The following is a 19,728-nucleotide window of genomic DNA, read 5'->3' as shown; positions in this document are numbered from 1 at the left end:
TGAGAACATTAAAGGTGAATCTGAGGCCTCTCCCAACCTTCCGAAGAAATGATATATCATTTTCAATCAGATCGTACTTGTTTTTAGTTTTAGTAGTTTTAATGTTGTTTTTGGAACAAACATTGGTGTTCTTTTATGTTTTTAAGTTTTCTGTGGACAATATGTAATCCTTATTTCCTTTTTTTTTTTTTTGTTTTTGTTATGTATAAACAAGTTGTTATGTTAAATTGTTTAGTATTCTTATTTCATATTTCTTCTTTTTTTGGATTTTTTAATATTGTTGTTCTATTGTTATTCTGTTTTTTTTTTGCAGTTGTTATAATTCATTTTTAAGTGATTAATATCAATTCAGTTACGTTATTAACTTTTTTGAATAAAAATTTCCATTACTGTAATAAAAAAACAAACTGTATCAATAATAACTTTCATGTATATATATATTCAATTTAGTATCCAATTTCTTTTAATAACTCTTCTAAAGTATGAACAAATCCCATTGTAATCAATATTTTCAAATAAAAACTTTAAACGCTAGGTCTTTCAGAAATTTAAATTCCTCAATATCTCATGCTCAAATGTATGTTCAGTTTTCTCCTGTTTTTCCACTGTTGTTCTGTTGTTGTTTTTATTCCCTTCTACGCCTTCTGCTGCATGTTCTCTTGTTATGCCCCAGCTCCCCACATTTGCTGCACTTTTTGTGTTGATCATTTTCCCATCCAGCTTTCCTTCTTAATGTTTTTGATCTTCCAGATTTAACCCTTTCATGCGGAGGCAAGACTATAATGTCTTTCACTTCTTCCGGTACTTCCCACTCACTTTGGTTTCCTATTGGGTACACTGTCCCTGCATAAGTTGCTAGCCAATTTTTTTTGTGTAATAATCTGAACAGTAGTTATATGGGTCCATGTTCATCTCCCTCATCACAGCCATGGCGTGTCCGTAGGGCATTTCATCTATTTTGAACATGTTGCACGTGCATGTTCTTTCTTTGAGGTCTACTTCCGACGATTCTTTCATTCTTGTTACCTCAAACAAGTAATCTGTTGTTGCTTTAACCTTTTTTTTTTTTTTTTTAAAAACAAGCATTTATGATATTTTAACAACAACAATACAAAAATATTAAAACAACACTAGAACAACATAAGCATTTACTGTATGTTTAGGATTCCTTTTTTTTTTAGAGAAATGTAAATGTTACCTCCAGGTTCAATGAGTATGTGTAATTTTTCAGCAGTATGTCTTCTCCAGGTGGTGCCAGCTTAGTAAAGATGTTGTGTGCTTTTTTCCTATTAGTATGTGTCCATTTTTGTACCAATGCTCTCAAGCATTCTAGCAGTGTTGTAATTGGCAGCTCCCTTGCTGCTAGATTTGCGGCGTTCAGTGATTCTGATATGTTTGAGGTCATGGTTGAATACCTCTTGTTTTGGCTATGAATTCTTGACCACTTTTCATAACCGAATTTTTTCAAGTAAGGTCTTATGCGTTTGTCCAATCCATCCTGTTGCTCCTAAAATCGCCCAATGTACGTGGACCAATCAGGAAGGGACACGTGGATCAAATTACTTGGGAAGAACTGCTAAGTCTTTGTATGACACCAGGAAGCATTATTCGCATGGGTCCCGGATGATGCACCCGGAGTACAAGGTACTCCCGGAAGAGAGCATAGCTTAAAGGCACTCCGGGATGCGTCAGGTCTCTCCCGAGACATCAAGTCGCATTTAATGCTGCATGGGAGGAAGCGTGTTGGGACTGTAACACGCAATAATGTCTGACGGCACATCCCCCAAACAGCAGCGCTACAGTAATGATCATTTAAGTCTAGCGACGGCTACTCTGCGAAGAGTCACGTCAATCATAAGACAAAAAGGACATTCTCCATAAAAACCCTACAGCACCTAGGGATTTGACCATGCATCACCCATGGTATATTCATCGGAAATGCCCAACTTTATGGATACTTACAGACACATGTGTAAGTACAATTCTAGGGATTACCCCACCAAAACACTATAAATACCCCCTCAAAGCTCATTTAATGGGGTCGGAGAATCTTGGCTGCTTAAGAGCAAACAGAGAAAAAACTCACCAAGAACATTCTTTGTATTAAAGAGAGAAACATTCTCCCAAGTGTAGAATCTGTATTAAAGATATCCATAAATATCAGTGGCTCGTGGACTAAGGCTCATTAACGCCCCAACCACGTAAAAAGTCTTCATCTCGCTTTCTTACAGCTCATTATTATATTCATATTTTATTAGTTGCCGAAAACCTCGGTCAACATTTTGGTGCTTTCATTGAGAGCTGAGGAAAGCTGCTTCACAACAAGCATTTAACTTCACAACAATGGTGGAGACAAGAGCTACACGTCACCCTCGCCCTCTAGAAGACGCTCAAGATCCCAATGAAGAGGATGTAGCCTCAAGGGCAGCAGAGGAGTCCGAGGAAGAAGTTCCAGATGAAAACCACGAGGAACACCTCGACGAATACGCTTACGATGATGGAAGCTACCAAGAGCTGGTGCTCCTCAGACAAAAAGCCATCGATCACGAAGCTGAGATCGAAGCTCAGAAAGTGCAAAATCAAAAGATGCATGAGGTGATGCTGGCCATGCAAAAAGCCATGGAGGCAGCTGGCATTCACGTGCATCCCAAGGCAATGGCCGCTGGACTCGATGGGGAGCCAGCTACGTCTTCGCCCAATTCCCAGCAGCAAAGGCCTAGGGAACCTAGCCCTATAAGGCACCCTGCTGAGGAAAACCAAACAAAAAACCCTACTTCTGCCCCTGGTCGAAAGAAAAAGGCGCAGGATCCGCGTAAGGTCCGCTCGGATTTCCCTAAAGGGAAAGGTCCGCGAGAGGGCAAGCCCCAAAGAGGGAGTCTTGGCCCTCGGGATCGAGGGGACCGAAAAGCGTTTCCGTGCACCAGGAACCGGGGGGTAGAGGCAGAGGAGGACAGAGATGTCCACCCGTCGATTTGAGAAATCAAATCAATGGAAATCAAGGTGACCTCCGGGATCACCTTGATCAAAAAAGATACAGACCCGAAGTCTCCTCGGGTACTGTAAACGAAGGGATTATGGCAGAGCTTGCCATCCTTCGAAAAGATATTGCCCGAGTCTCCCGGAGGCAGAAGGGAGATGACTCCGACTCGGATAGTGAGGACCGGGAGCCCTGTGCCAAGCATATCCTGGAGGCGGAGCTCCCTAAAAACTTCAAAATGCCCGAAATGGCGGCGTATACTGGGAACTCCGACCCCAGTGATCACCTGTCACGATTCAACCGAGTCATGACAGTCATGCGGGTCAGCAATGACGCCAAATGCCTATGCTTCCCCCTCACTCTGAGCGGTTCGGCGGAGGAGTGGTTCAAGAAACTAGAACCAGGATCGGTGGGATGTTGGAACAAACTCCAAACCAACTTCCGGAGACAATTTGTCGCCGCCAGGAAGGTCAATTTGGAGGTTAGTGCCTTGACTAACATCAAGCAACTACCCACCGAGACCTTGAAGAATTACATCAAGAGGTTCCGAGAGGAGGCCTCGAAGACCAAGAAGGTTGACGACGGACAACAGCTTGCGCTTCTCCAAGCAGGAATCCGCACTGGGACTCCCTTCTGGAACGAATTACAGCAAGAAGGCGCTGCTAGCCTTCAGGACTTCCAGAAGCGAGTCCAAAAATATATTAACCTCGAAGAGGCCCAGATCGTGGCTTACGGAGGCTATTATCCCACCGGGATAGCAGGATACATGCCAGGGGTATCACCCTCGGGTACTGTCCCGACCGCGACCCCGCAGGTTAGTGGCATACAGTTTTCCGCTACCCCCGGATACAACCAAGCTCTGCCCCCGGCATCTTCCCATTACGGCAATCCGTCCGGGGTGAATGGACGGGCGTCTTCACAGGCTGCCCCAGCCGCTAGCTTAACAGGCCCTACTCAAGGGTCTAGAAGCAAGAGGTCTTCCAAGGGCAGCACCCGAACGGGAGAGAAGCGCCAAAAGAAGGGGTACACACCCCAATACACCCAGTACACAGAGCTCACGGACTCTCAGGAACGTGTCTATTTTGCAACGAGGCAGAATACGCATTACCGGAGACCCCAGCCATTGTACAGGGACAGCTCCCGGAGAGATCCGAGCAAAAGGTGCGAATATCACAACGACATCGGCCACAGCACCAACGAGTGTAAAAATCTCAAAGATGAGATTGAGAATCTGATCCGGTTGGGCCACCTCTATGAGTGGATCAAGAATAGGTTACCCCACCTTAACCCGGGGCAGGCGGCAGGGGGCATGCCTTCGGGAACACCAGGGGGTACAGCAGGAGTATTGCCTCCAGCTGCTCCCGCAGGTGACACCCAGCATATACCCGGACTACCGCCCCGGCCTAATGGACGGGTAGCCATGATCTCCGGAGGTCCCCATATCGGAGGAAACACTCGAAAGGAGCGAAAGAGATATGCCGAGGCCGCAAGGCACGGTGAGGTGTGGGAGGTCACTCAACTCCCAGCTCAAAGGCCTCGACTAATGGACCAACCCATAACGTTCACGGAAGAAGACGCCAAGACGGTGCGTTTTCCTCATCACGACCCGCTGGTCATAGAGACCCCCATTGCAAATAAAGTGGTGGCCAGGGTCCTGATTGATAATGGAAGTTCCGTGAACTTGCTCTTCAAAGAGGCCTTCACTGCGATAGGGTTGACCGACCGGGACCTCTCTCCTAGCGGATCGCAGCTCACAGGGTTTAACGGGACAACTCTAATCCCGATGGGAAAAGTCAGGCTCCCAGTTACCTGTGCCGGGACACTCCACGAGCACGTTTAAGTATTGCACCTTCGTGGTGGTAGACCGTCCAACGGCCTACAACGCAATCTTAGGCGGCCGACCGGCCCTCGTCGACTTTGGTGCAATAACTTCTATCCGACACCTATGCCTAAAATTTCCTACCCGGAAGCGGAGTCGGAACGGTGAGGGGAAACCAAGGAGAGGCCGTGCAATGTTACAACGTTGCCACCCACTTGCCGGTGCTCATGGTCCGGGGGCCCCCGAAGAAGAGAAGGTGAAGAAGACGAGTTGGATCCTCGTATAGGATCCGAAAGGGTCGTAGAACCAATGGAGGACGTCGAAGAGATACCGGTGTGCGACGACGACTCCACCAAAGTACTCGGATAGGGAGAGGCCTAGATCCGGAGGAAAAGGATAAAATAATAAAAACAACGAAGGGCGCCAGTGATGTGTTTGCATGGCGCCACGAGGACATGACCGGCATCAGCCCTCATGTCATCACCTATGTCCTCAACGTCAACCCGGACATGCCTCCTATACAACAAAAGAGACGCCCGCTCGACTCGGCGAAAGCCGAGGCCTTAGAGAAAGAGGTGGATAAACTCTTGTCCAACAGCATGATCCGCGACGTATACTATCCGGAATGGCTGGCCAATCCGGTCCTGGTGCCCAAGCCGAACGGGACTTGGCGGGTTTGCATAGATTTCACAGATCTAAACAAAGCCTGCCCAAAGGATCGCTTTCCGCCGCCGGGATTGACCGGATGGTGGACGCCACCTCCGGATTCAAATCGCTATCTTTCATGGATGCCTATCTTTGGGTACAATCAAATAAAGATGCATACGGCGGACCCGAGTGCACTAGCTTCAGGACCGATAAGGGGGTATACTGTTACCTAGTCATGCCTTTCGGACTGAAAAACGTCGGAGCAACCTATCAAAGAATGGTTAACCGGATGTTTAAAAGCCTCCTGGGACGAAACATGGAAGTATATGTAGACGACATGCTCGTCAAATCCAAAGCATGCAATAGCCATGCAAACGACCTAGAAGAATGTTTCGAAGTCGTCCGGAGATACGGCATGAAGCTCAATCCGAAGAAGTGTACCTTCGGGGTCAAGTCGGGAAAATTCCTGGGCTTCATAGTCAGCCAAAGGGGGATTGAGGCGAACCCGGAGAAAATCCAAGCTCTCTTGGACATGCCATCCCCCAAGAAACATAAGGACGTGCAAAGTTTGACCGGAAAGGTGGCCGCATTGAGCCGTTTTATCTCACGATCCACGGACAAGTGCATACCCTTCTTCAACATACTGAAGAAATGCCAAAAGTTCGAATGGACGGACGAATGCGAGGAGGCATTCAAAAGGTTAAAAGACCATATGGCCAAACCTCCTATCCTATCAAAGCCCGTCCTTGGAGAAGACCTGTTCCTTTACTTGGCGGTCTCCGAACATGCGGTCAGTGCTGCATTGGTCCGGGAGGAAGAAAAGATCCAGCATCCCGTGTACTATGTTAGTAAACGCATGATAGGGGCCGAGACAAGGTACCCGGTCATTGAAAAGCTAGTGTTCTGCCTCCTGATGGCATCGCGGAAGTTGAGACCATACTTCCAAGCCCATCCAATCAGAGTTTTGACCAATCATCCACTCCGGCAAGTCCTCCAGAAACCCGAAGCCTCCGGAAGACTCCTCAAATGGGCAATGGAACTGAGTCAGTTTGACTTGCATTACGTGCCGGATTTACCGTAAAAGGCCAAGCCTTGGCGGACTTCATCACCGAATGTAATGAAGCCGAGGCAACAGCCAATACTCCGGAGCCACCCATTCCCACTTGGAGAGTATTCGTGGATGGAGCTTCAAACGAAAACGGCTCGGGAGCCGGAGTGGCTATGATATCACCCACTGGGTTGCGGCTCCAGGCAGCACTCCGATTCAACTTCACAGCTTCGAATAATGAAGCCGAGTATGAGGCCCTGATAGCATGACTAAAATTGGCTAAAGCTGTAGGAGCCAAGAGGGTGGAAATCTACAGTGATTCCCAGCTGGTCGTAAACCAAGTATCCGGAGAATACCAAACCCGCGGCGAAAGAATGGCCGCATACGTAACAATAGTCCGAGAACTGCTCCACGAGTTCACGGACTATAAAATAGAAAGAATCCCCCGAAAAAGAACGCTCATGCGGACCGTCCGGCTAAGTTAGCCTCGGATAGTGAGATCGAAGAGCCGGGGGTAGTACCGTGGAACGCTTGGCGAGCCAAGCATCAAAGTAAAAGAGACCACACAAACGGTTGGGCAAGAACCCGGTGGATGGTCCCCATCATAAAATACATAACCACGGGTGAGTTGCCCCAAGAGAGGGCACCGTCTCGAAAGATTCGATATCGGGCTCATCGTTATGTAATGATGGATCAAATTCTCTACGGAGAGGACTCGGCATGCCTTATTTAAGGTGTGTATCGGACCACGAAGCTAGACAAATCATGCGGAGGTCCACGAAGGGTTACGTGGAGATCATACGGGAGGACCCGGCCTCTCAAAGAAAATATTGAGCGGGGATACTTCTGGCCAACAATGAAAAAAGATTGTATAGACTATGTCCAAAAGTGTGACTCGTGCCAAAGGTACGCGAACATACCGAGAGCTCCTCCAAATGAGATCACGCTGATGACAAGCCCCTGGCCCTTCGCGGTCTGGGGCATAGATCTCATCGGGTCTCTACCTACGGGAAAAGGAGGAGTAAAGTATGCAATAGTAGCAGTAGACTACTTCACCAAATGGACGGAGGCCGAGCCTATGAAGACAATAACCGCTAAGAAGTCGTTGGACTTTGTTGTCAAAAACATAGTGTGTCGATACGGCTTACCTCACAAAATAGTCTCGGACAATGGAAAGCAATTTGATTGCGAGGAATTTCATCGACTTCTGCAACCGACACGGAGTAGTGAAAAGCTTCTCCGCGGTAGCCGGCCTCAAACAAACGGCCGGGCGGAGGCGATCAATAAAATCCTAAAGGTCACCTTGAAAAAGAAGCCGCCGGCTTGTAAAAATAGCGGCACGAAGAATTGCCAAGGGTATTGTGGGCCTACGGACGACCCCCAGAACCACAACCGGTCATTCGCCGTTCTCAATGGCATACGGTTGTGAAGCAATGGTCCCGGTGGAAACATTATTCCCATCCCACAGAGAACGACTTATGATCCGGCCACCAATCAGGCCCTGCTCCAAAAAGCTCTGGATCAAGTCGAAGAACTCCGGGATGAGTCCCAAATACGGATGGCCGCTTATCAAAAGAAGGTGACCAAGTATTTTAACTCCAAGGTTAAAAACAGAAAATTCGCTATCGGTGACATGGTCCTAAGAAGGGTCTTCCCAGCCACCCAAGAACCCGGAGTGGGGGTACTTGGACCAAATTGGGAAGGACCATATGAAATCGAGGACGAAATCGGCTCTGGCACTTACAAACTGAAAAGAATGGACGGAACTACTGTCCCAAGAGCCTGGAATGCCGATCACCTCAGAAAATACTACCAGTAGCGAATTAAAACTTAGCTTTTGTTCAAAGGGTTTGTACCGTCCAAATGTATGCCTCCTCTATATTAAATAAAGCTGAGTGCCTTAAAAACAAAGTTTCTATGCCACTCAGGGGGGTACTAGGGTATACCGCACGGACAAACAAAAACAAGCTAAGTAAAATATCCTGACCCAAAGGGCAGGTCAAGCTAAGTAAAATATCCTGACCCAAAGGGCAGGTCAAGCTAAGTAAAATATCCTGACCCAAAGGGCAGGTCAAGCTAAGTAAAATATCCTGACCCAAAGGGCAGGTCAAGCTAAGTAAAATATCCTGACCCAAAGGGCAGGTCAAAAACATGCGCAAAAATAAAGAGCGTAAGTATGAAATCCTGAGCCAAAGGACAGGTTGAAATATATAAAGTGTGGAAAAAAGATCGCACATATATATAAATAAATAAAAAAATATATCCTAGCCCGAAGGTTAGGTCATACACATATAAATGGCCCGGGGACAGGCCTTAAATTGTCTCCCCTTCAAATAAAAGCTGCCGCCTGTAAGTAAATTGTTCTAAGGCAGCAGCAAGTATGTACAAAGAAAAAAAAAAAGAGTTATGAAGAGAACGGGTACAATCTGGGTCAGTAATATGGCAGCTCAGTCAGCCCGCGGTGGAAGACGAGGTCCGATCCGTGCCTCAAGCTCAGCATCAAGTCTCTTCTTCTTCTCCCGAAATTTGACAATCATGTCCTCGGGTTTGGGATAGAAGGAAAGCTTGATACTTTGATCGTTGGTGGCCCAAGCCATGTAGACACCATCATCAAAGCGCTTCGGGCACCGGGCACAGGAGACGGGAGAAAGGAGCTCGGCCCTCTTGGCCTTCCTAATAGACTGATCTTTATAATCCCGAAGCTCCTTCAACTCCGCAGCCAGAGCGGCCTTGGATTCAATATCCGACTGGTGAGTCTCCTCTAGAGACCTCACCTTGGCGGCCATTTCGTCCAAAGCCTCCCTGGCCTCCCGAAGGTCTCGCCTAGCCTTCTCGGCAGCCTCAGTCTGAGCCCTTAGCTCCTCCTGATGGTGGACCTCCATCCTGCCTCTCCGCTGGGCCTCGGCCTGGATCATGTCCTCCGCCTGAGCCTCCCTCCGGGTGGCCTCCTCCTCCCTGGCCTTGGCCCTCTCTTCCTTAGCCTTGGCCGCCGCTTCCTGGCGCTCGGCAGCCTCCTGGTAGATCTGCCTCTCCGCTGTAAGGTCTTGGAGGACCTTATTGACGTCGTTCATGTCCCCAAAATCGGACAGAGCGAAGCCATGGCTTATGATGTTCTTGGAGAGGCGACCAGCCTCAGCTGCAAGCTGAACCATAACGGGATGTAAGGAAAAATTTCTCAAAGGAAGAAAACAAAATACAAACACCAAAAAGGAAACGCAAGAAGTTGCAAAGTACTTACCACTGTGAGGGAATGGCTGAGGTCCTGGACTTGGAAGATGGAGTTCAGGGAAGCGCAAGTGGCAAACCGCTTGGGCGCACAGCGTGTAAGCTGAGAGGCGAACTCACCGGTCATTTCCGCGGCGAAGGGAGCCAGAGTGGGCCCTAGGAGGGGACGGAACCAGTCTGCCAAAGGATCCAGGTTGAGGTTCCACAGATCATGATAGTCCGGATGGTTAATGCTCGCCTCAACCTCCGCTCGCAGAATCCTCCTAAGGGCCTCCACATCGGCATATCCCCGGGAGTACTCGTCCATAGCGTAGTTGTGTTTGGCTATGCGAAGCTCCTGCCTTGCCTCATCCCCCGGAATCGGGGTAAGCTCAATGCGAGGAGGAGCAGGATTTTCCTCCATCGGAGACACCCCGCCGTCTAGGCCATGAGCGGGAGTGTCGGCCCTCCGAGGCCTCTTCGGCTCGTCTTGAGCGATCATCTTGCCCTTACGCTTGCGAATCAGAGCCACTTCAGACTCCTCCTCGTCCTCCTCTGCTACCACTGGAAGAGCTTGAGGGTCTCCAGCACCCTCGGCGGCTTCCTCCGAGAAGTCCCACCCTTTTCCCTGGCCTTCTCCCGGAAGCACCTCCTCGTCATCCACCAAGTCGATGGTTTCGGGAGGAGCGCCGGAGGAAACCTTCAAGGAAGGGGCCGGGGGAGAGGGGGTGAAAGCCGGAGGAGCCACCGGAGTATGGACCCCGGCCGGTGTTCCGGGATGGCATCCATGGAGGTACCTGTTCCAATAAAACAAGCAAGTGTTAAAAGTCCGTGAGAAACTACTTACAAAAAGGTGCAGCAAATAAACTACTCCTACCCGGACTCCCTAGTTCGGCCCTAGCAAAGTCCCGAACTTTAATGCTGGCAGCATCATCTCCAAGATAACTGTCCGAGGGCCGAAACCAGCTGGACGCTATGTAAGCCGACGGACCTAAGGGAATAGGTTCCGGAGGGCCGGGGCCCATCCGGGACCGACCTAGGTAATCTCCTAAGTTTGTAAAATAAAATTCCTTCAAATGATCCCCCCACCGGGTCGACGGCATCTTAAACCTACGGAGACGCTCGTCGAACCCTATGGGCCTACGACTGGTATATTCATCAACGGAAGGGACATATTGAATTATCAAAGGAGACTTACCACCAGCACCAGAAGTGCTAGCACCGGGAGCGCCCGAGTTTGGTTCGGGGACTGAAGGCTGAGGCCGGGAAGTCTGGTTCTCGGAAGAACCTTCAAGACGAAGGGGTCCCCCGGCGGAAGGACCTCCAATCTCTTCTTGAAGAATCTTGTCAAAAAATTTTGCCTCGGACTTCCCGCCGATGGCTTGGCTCCTCCGCACCACCGGGCTCCCCACGCGAAGCCCTCTCCCAGAGGCAGCCTGGGGGCTAGAATACGCCTTCTCCTGGGCCTTCCGGTAGAGATAATCTTGGTACTTCTTCTCTGCCGTAGCAATAAGCTCATCCCGGAAGGCCTTCTCCGCGACTGGCGCCCTCACGTTAGGGCAGATAACCTTGGAAAGGTTGGAGTCATCCACGGATTGGTGAGAAAGGATAAGTTTGGCCTTTCTACAATTCTCCGTGGTGACCAGGCCCCCGACGTCAAGATCGGCATTGTCGTAGGAGGCGAAGGCTTGGGCCCTTCGAAGGAAAGCCTGAGTGGTAAGCGTCCGCTGATTAGGTGGGATCCACACCCACTCCGTGAGAAGCTCCGGGTGGTCCACGGCCCTAAAACCGGAGGAGAAGAAAAATCGGTGGCGGTACTCCTTAACATGAGTCTGCCGGTTATACGGAACCTTCCCTTCGTTAGCAGGGTGGATCCGGAACCCATAAAAACCGTCCTTAAGTTTGTCCCCTTTCTTGGGGACGGATACAAGTTCGTAAAAATACAAAATCTCCGCCGGGCTGGGAGACCCCCAGCCGCGTGCGGCGTAAAAAATAAATAAGCCTGAAAGCAGGCGGTAAGCTTGAGGAATAAGTTGGTATGGCGCAAGGCCGACAAATACAAGAAAATTAACAAAATAATCCTGGAGCGGGAGCATTGCACCGGCCATCAGATGGGTCTGACTCCAGGCCCCGAAGCCATCATAGTTGAAGTTGGGCGTCTCCGAGTCACGGGGAGGCCGGTGGAAGGTCCCTGAAGTAGAGGGTTTGATTCCAGCTACGTTAATAATGTTCTCCAGCTGGTGAGGGCAGGTCAGGGTCGATCGAAGCTCGGCCGCCTCCCAGCCAGTGGCGCGGGACTTGTACCCTTCCTGGGCAACAGGTCCCAGAGAAACCTCCTCCAGGGTGGCAATATTCTTCCCCTTCTTCTTCGAAGACTTCGAGCCAGAAGCAGACATGTTATGCTCTGAGAAAAACGAAAAGAAAAAATCCAGCAGTTAGGCCCCATATCAAACCCTAAACCAGAAAAAAGGGAGTGGGGGTCCCCTAACCGCTGGAAAGAGGCCCCCTCCGGACACGTGTCACCTGGGAAATTCGAAAGAGAATCCCTGAACAAGTGTCGGGTGCAGTAAAATCACAGTAAAAGTGGTTTTGCAAAAAGGAAAAGAAAAGTCTTCCTATGCCCTAAGCAATTGCTAAACGAAGGATACACGGCCTTCTTCAAACAAAACTGTAACGCCTACAACTAATACAGTAAAACGTAAAAGCAGAACTCAAAGAACTCAGACACTCACACTCCAGAAATCTCTGAGTACGAACCCAGAAAACAAACAAAATAAATGTAAGCATGTTAGTGTCTAAAGATGCGAAAAACTTACGGTTGATTGTTGAACTGGGGGTACCGGGTATGGTTGAGCGAGAGTTGAGAAGCACTGGCGAAATCAAACACTGGAAGATTACAGAAAGTGTTTAAGTGTTAAGACGGTTTGTGCTACTTTGAGGAATTTTTCTCTCTGAGAAATTCAAGCAAAAATGGTAAGGAATGGAAAGTAACCGAAATGAAGGAAAGGTGGTGGCTTTTATAGGCAAAAATGCATGAGGAACAGGCGTCTTCACCTACCAATCGTACGGCAGGGGAAACGCACGATTCGAATTCCCAACAGATCAACGGGCCAGATCAATCCGCCATTAAGGCGGTGCAAACGTTTGAGTATCCGCCTGACACCATCAATGCGCCGCATCAATCATGGGGCGTGAAACGAATCGACCTCTGCAAAAGTGAATCACTGCATTTAATGCCATTATTAGACACATCTTCACGCGCCCCCAAGTCGTATCATAAGACCGAGGAGGCGGCTGGAAACATTCCTGCGAACAAGCATACTGTCGCATTAAATAACATCATTTAATGTGCCCCCACGCGCTCGAGACTCGAGCTGGGGAAACGAGGAGTCAACTGGAGACACTTGAACAAGCCTTGGTTTATTTTTACTAAGTAAACAAGGCTTGGGGGGTAAATGTTGCTCCTAAAATCGCCCAATGTACGTGGACCAATCAGGAAGGGACACGTGGATCAAACTACTTGGGAAGAACTGCTAAGTCTTTGTATGACACCCGGAAGCATTATTCGCATGGGTCCCGGATGATGCACCCGGAGTACAAGGTACTCCCGGAAGAGAGCATAGCTTAAAGGCACTCCGGGATGCGTCAGGTCTCTCCCGAGACATCAAGTCGCATTTAATGCTGCATGGGAGGAAGCGTGTTGGGACTGTAACACGCAATAAAGTCTGACGGCACATCCCCCAAACAGCAGCGCTACAGTAATGATCATTTAAGTCTAGCGACGGCTACTCTGCGAAGAGTCACGTCAATCATAAGACAAAAAGGACATTCTCCATAAAAACCCTACAGCACCTAGGGATTTGACCATGCATCACCCATGGTATATTCATCGGAAATGCCCAACTTTATGGATACTTACAGACACATGTGTAAGTACAATTCTAGGGATTACCCCACCAAAACACTATAAATACCCCCTCAAAGCTCATTTAATGGGGTCGGAGAATCTTGGCTGCTTAAGAGCAAACAGAGAAAAAACTCACCAAGAACATTCTTTGTATTAAAGAGAGAAACATTCTCCCAAGTGTAGAATCTGTATTAAAGATATCCATAAATATCAGTGGCTCGTGGACTAAGGCTCATTAACGCCCCAACCACGTAAAAAGTCTTCATCTCGCTTTCTTACAGCTCATTATTATATTCATATTTTATTAGTTGCCGAAAACCTCGGTCAACACATCCAGTTTAGCCATGTGGAGTTCGAATTACTTTTCTGTGTAGGCTTTCACTGCTCCAAATAGTGGCTGATTGTATTTGGCAGCATGCTGTTTGAAGCTTGTTTTGAGGTTGCTCAAAATGTGATACCTGTAGTAACCGTGTGTAATTTCTGGATATATTTCTCTTTCTGCTTTGATGAGGCTCTCATTCCTGTCTGAAATTAGGCATTGGTCTGGACCCCATACACTTCTTTTAATTTTTTGAAAAACTATTTCCAAGATTGGTCATTCTCAGAATCTGCGACATAAACGCTAGTGGAAAAATATGACCTGCTGCATCTTGTGTGCATGCGCTCAACAAAGTTCCTCCATAAGCTGCTTTGAGGAATTTTCCATCTGTTGGAAATATTTTACCAGGATCTAGATTTACTAACAAGTATGTTTCATTAACATCCTAATATGAATTCTAAAACAATGAAATAAACACATATAAAGTTTAGGAAACCTTACATTGGGTGCAGCGGAATATAATGACTCCTTCCGTTCAAATCTCTAGCCCTTGATTCCTTTCTGTAGCAGAGCATTATCAAGATCTGAACCTGGATCTCTTTCTCTCCTTCTTTGATGTTGATTCTCCTTCTTGTTGATTGGATTCTTCACAATCTTCCACACTATGATTGAGATACCACTTGATGTGTGTGGGCACTCACTCATTCACTCAAGATTTGAAAATTAAAGAAGAAAAGGAGAGGGAAAGTGGTGACTAGGGTATAGGAAAGAAAGCTTAGAATTTTCTCTGAAGGAATGAGATGCATCATCTTTTTCCTGAAGCCATCACTACCTATTTATAGGTAACCACCTAAGTTTAGGTTAGATTTATTTGACATGAAAATAATAGAAAAATAAATTGTAAAATCCATTAAGTGTGGCCGACCATGGATTGTGGATTGGGCCCACTTTGCAATTTTGCCATTTTGTCATTTTTCCATCCCATTTTCTCAAAAAAACAAACTTTCCAATTTAACCACTTAAATCCAAATTCTAACTATTTAATAACTAAAATTAATTATTAAATAATATTGTCATTTAATACATTTATTAATTAGACATATAAAGTCTCTTAATTAATAAATAAAACTTAGAATCTGTTTTCTTACAATTTTGCCCTTGCTTAGTGAAAATTCATAAACTAGACATAGTCTAACTTTAGAATTATAATTGATTAATTAAAATCAATTATTTGAGTCTTACAAGCAGTATGGTCTCAACTAGTATGTGGACCACGGGCCTATATAACCGAGCTTCCAATAAGTAGATCAAGAATTTACCAAGTAAATCCACTAACTTATTAATTCCTTGTTGAATCCACGCATAGAACTTAGAATTGCACTCTCAGTCATATAGAACGCTTTATATGTTCCACGATATAGATACGCTATTAATTATCCATTGTTATAATTCTAATTTGATCAATGATCCTCTAATAGATGATTTACATTGAATAGGGACTAAATTACCGTTACACCCTTCAACATATTTTATCCTTAAAACACTTAGCTCCGTATAAATGATATTTCTACGAAGTGAAATGAGTACACAACCATTTATGTCTGTTTAACCAAGCTCGAAGGATATAATTGTTTCACTTCTAAATACCTATAGAAGTTATAGATTCCATATCTATGTTTAGCGCTCCCACTCAATTATACTATCATGTTCCCAAAATGTACGTATCACCCTAACCCAAAAGTAGACTTAACTAACAAATCAAAGAACATGTATAATACTCTTGAGATCGAACCTAATCATATCAGGATTAAGATCATTTGATCTAGGATCAACTAGGTGATATTGAATTTAATAGATATTACGGTAAATTTTAACATATCTAATCAAAGTTCAATATCGGTCCCTTCCAATGTATACTCCATACATCCGATACTGGTAAACTTTGGCAATGCCCTGGAAAGGACATAACACTTATCCAAGGTGTAAGAATACCTATCGCTGATTATCATGTCAGTCTAAATCCAGTTGACTGACAAATCAGGGAATGAAACTTTCGAACATATAATCAAAATTATATTCCACTGTGCTGACAACACTATAATCATTAACAAATTCATATGTTCTGGACTTAATAGAATTTATACATTAAACAATCATGAAATAAATCATGTGAACCATGCAACATAAAATGTTATTTCTGATCTTTATTAACTAGTAAATCTGATTATATTGAAATGGGTTTTATTTAGGGCACAAAACCCAACAAACTCCCACTTGCACTAATATAAAACAAAAAGTACATTTCAAATAATCTCAACACCTTGATATACAAATCAAGTGTAGTGTGTAGTATACTTTCCGTAATAGGATCTGACAGGCTGTATTAAACTCAACCTTTCCTCCATCATTACATTTCCTTAATCACAAAACTTTGATATTGTGAAATTCCTCTCTATATGTCTACTCTCTTGGGATACTGGATTCTATACTTTTCGGCAACTACTTTTTCGTTAGTCAGGAAGTAATGCTTGTAGTTAATAAATGTTGGAATAGTGCCAAAAATGTATAGAACTTTCCTTAGACTGAATAAGTACCTTTCCTGCAACTTTAACATTCAGTCTCTCTCTGGTAGACTTAGAGACTTCAGATAGGTTTTTACACTTCTCCAAAATCACTACTCCACCCCCAGAGTAATCACCATCTCATCAGCAGACTTTCTAGCACTAAGGCAAGTCTAGAAATCTGATTTGGTGTAGTCTAAGAGTATTAAATACACCCTTATCGACTAACATATAGTTCCTTTTCTTAATCTTAAGATTTGCTTGATTGTCTTCCAATATTCTTTTTCTGGATTAATCTGATACCTACTCATTACTCCCACTCAACAGCAAGTGTCTGGTCTAAGGCATACTAAAGCATATCTGAGACCTCTCACTGTTGATTCAAGAAATTTCTTCATGGCTTTTATCTTTTCTGGAATAGTTGAGACTTTTCCTTAGATAAATAAAATCTATGTCTAGAAGTCGAGAAGCTTCTATAGATTGCCATTAGAAAAGAAAATGCTTCAGCATCTTACTAAAGTAAGTTGCTTGCATTAGAGTAAGTAACTACCAGGTATACGACAAGCCATAGGTTTAGATAAACTCAAACCTATAATACTAGGAACAGGAAACTTTGTTAAGTCCATTGAATAGACTTATCAAAGAAATTTCCTTCCATGTCCTTGTAATAGAAAACTTTTGGTTACTCCACATGAATGGTTTTAACCATAGTTCTCTTGGCTTTTCTTCTTAGTTTCTTATTTTGACAATCCATTACTTGTTTAAACTCACAATGGATTTTAATCACTAGTGTCTTCCAAGTCATAATAGGGTGAGTTCCTTGAAACTCTCCCACTACGACAAGGTACCGTGAATTATGTCTAAGAAAACTAAATGGTATTGACCTCTTCAATTGTGTCAAGACAACAGAGGCAGTGGGACCATCTTATAAGAATAAGATGATAGAACACTTATGGAATCAAGAAACTTATCTCCTTTACTTTGCTACTTTGTTTTCAGACTTAGTCATTTTCTTAGAAAAGTAGTATTTGTTTAAACAAACACATTCTGATCTAATGACTATGGGATGGTCCACCCCTAATCACTTAGAATAGCTAACAAACATGCAAACCTCGGTTGACAGTTCTAGCTTTTCTTAAGATTTCGATTAGGTCATCCATGTTACTAGTAATGGTTTACACTAAGTACACAACCATTCCATCATTCTGAAATTATCCTATCACTAGGGTATATCCCTAGAAGGACTTAGGGAACGACTAGTAACTACTCATCAAGATGCAAATCGAATTTCTGGGGAGGTAAGTTTGGATATAATTCAAAATCAACTTAATCATCTTTGAACTGCATATCTACTAACTAAATCTCCACCCCTATCAGTTCGCAAGATCTTTAACCACTTACCTTAATAGTTTTTCACCATAGCTAGAAATTCATGAAATTTTTCAAACATTTCAAATTTCTTTTGCATAAGGTAAAATCTAGAGTAATCGTCTTAAGAATATAACGAAAAACTCATATCCATCCCTGAATGTACATCCATTGCGAATGAGATGATTATACTTTCGGTGGATATAGGCATATTGTCTCTTTGCAGAGAATGATCTCATCAAAACCACAATGAACAAGATGCAAATGCCATAGATTTATAAAATATGTGGTTGTGTCTTTTGATGATTTAGTTTTAGTTACATCAAAGAGTTCTTAGAATAGTGCAAGTGGATCCTGGTCATAGAATAATAAACTCATATTCCATACTAACATACAATTTGAATCCATTTATAGAAAAAATGGTTATTAATCACTTGTGAAAGTGTAACTGTATTGTATTCTGGAAATAGAAATATAAGAAATTTCTATTTAGAATCTGAAATTTAAAGTCAAAGACTTAAATTTATACCAAATATATATGAGTAATTCTTCTTTTTTGGACCACCACTACTAAGTTAACTCTAAGTCTGATTTGCCCATACAAGTAGGAGATTTCTAAGATTGAGGATTTATATCATTTCGGGATGGAATTTCGGGAATATAATCATAAGCGCCATTCAATTTCTTAAGAGAAAGTAGAATGACATTATATGATTTATAAACCATTCATCCAATGATATATTATTTAAGCTAATTCAAAATGAATAAGCTAAGAGGAATAAGGATAATTTTAAATTTAAAATAAGAATCCAACGATGTCCCGATTAGTGAGAGGCAAAGTTATCCTTATTTATATAATCTTCTTGTTTCATATTGTAAATACTAGTCTAAGGTGTCATCAATTAACGAACAGCTAGATGTTACATTTACAATATTTATCTATCGAGATCTGACACTATTATGTTTGTCTAATGGATGAGAATCCATTAGGGATTTGTCCCAAAAACAACAAGCCAAGTTAGACCAACAATGAAGATTCGAAATTAAACTACAACTTAATAACAGAAAATAACATGGTTCTATATAAATTCACAACCAATTCAGAAATTATTAAACATATAGCAAGTAGGAATGACAAGCGAAAATACTAAAACATACAATCCTAAATAATTTCCAAGGTCTTCAGCAAACTGATATCACTGTCTCGTTTAGGCGAGAGTCAAAGATACCATCCATTGAATAGAGTTGTCAGCTCATCTAAAATGATAAACATTCTAGCAACCTTTTATTCAATCAAGATCAGAATCCAGTGTTGTCCCGTTTAGGCGAGAGTCAAGGCCATTCTATCTTATGAGCTTCCACCATTGTTTCATATTTTTGTAAGCCTGATTAAAGTCGCCACCATTAGGGTGATCCATACTAAAATAAAACGCTTACAAAGAGTACTTCTCTTTCAAGATTTTACGGCGCTAACTTGCTAATGAATGTTCCTCCATTAGGGAGGATTACTCACTAAAACAATAGCTATGTAAAACCAACAATGGAGATCGAATATCCTAATAATAATAATAAAGCTCATTATTTAAAATGTATTTTCTTCTAATATTTATTTTAAATATATATTTATTTTAAATATATATTTATTTAATTAAAATTTCCAATTTAGAATGAAAAATTCTAAATATAAATTTTAATTTAATATCTATAAATTATAATTAGATGGATATGAAAATAAAATAAATTATTTCCATCTTAGTAATTGTTGCCCCTGATTTTGCCCAATATACGTGGACCAACCAGACAAGGACATGTGGATCAAGCAATTCACAATCCAAAAATATTTGCTAAGTCTTTATGCCGTAAGGCAACATCCAGGA

At 44.0% G+C, this 19,728-nt stretch overlaps 1 protein-coding gene across 1 annotated transcript; it reads right to left on the bottom strand.

Annotated features, from left to right (window-relative positions):
- Window positions 1-625: 625 nt before the first annotated feature.
- On the bottom strand, window positions 626-1,405 carry LOC133032301 (uncharacterized). The gene is made up of 3 exons (XM_061106197.1): window positions 1,199-1,405; window positions 888-1,056; window positions 626-843 (listed from the first exon to the last, which is right to left on the bottom strand). The coding sequence occupies exons 1-3, from the start codon at window positions 1,403-1,405 to the stop codon at window positions 626-628; spliced, it is 594 nt and encodes a 197-aa protein (XP_060962180.1).
- Between the last annotated feature and the right edge of the window lie 18,323 nt (window positions 1,406-19,728).

Source organism: Cannabis sativa, chromosome X (genome assembly GCF_029168945.1).
Source record: "Cannabis sativa cultivar Pink pepper isolate KNU-18-1 chromosome X, ASM2916894v1, whole genome shotgun sequence".
NCBI classification, from domain to species: Eukaryota; Viridiplantae; Streptophyta; class Magnoliopsida; order Rosales; family Cannabaceae; genus Cannabis; species Cannabis sativa.
The sequence above is the reverse complement of the archived record's forward strand: the minus strand, read 5'-3'. Positions and strand labels throughout refer to the sequence as shown.

Excerpts from the sequence above, each read along its gene's own strand:
- LOC133032301 (XM_061106197.1), bottom strand. The coding sequence starts at position 1,405 with ATGACCTCAAACATATCAGAATCACTGAACGCCGCAAATCTAGCAGCA. Across the intron at positions 1,057-1,198 it reads CATACTCATTGAACCTGGAG|GTTAAAGCAACAACAGATTA; the intron begins GTAACATTTACA and ends AAAAAAAAAAAG. Across the intron at positions 844-887 it reads CATGGACCCATATAACTACT|GGACAGTGTACCCAATAGGA; the intron begins GTTCAGATTATT and ends CAACTTATGCAG.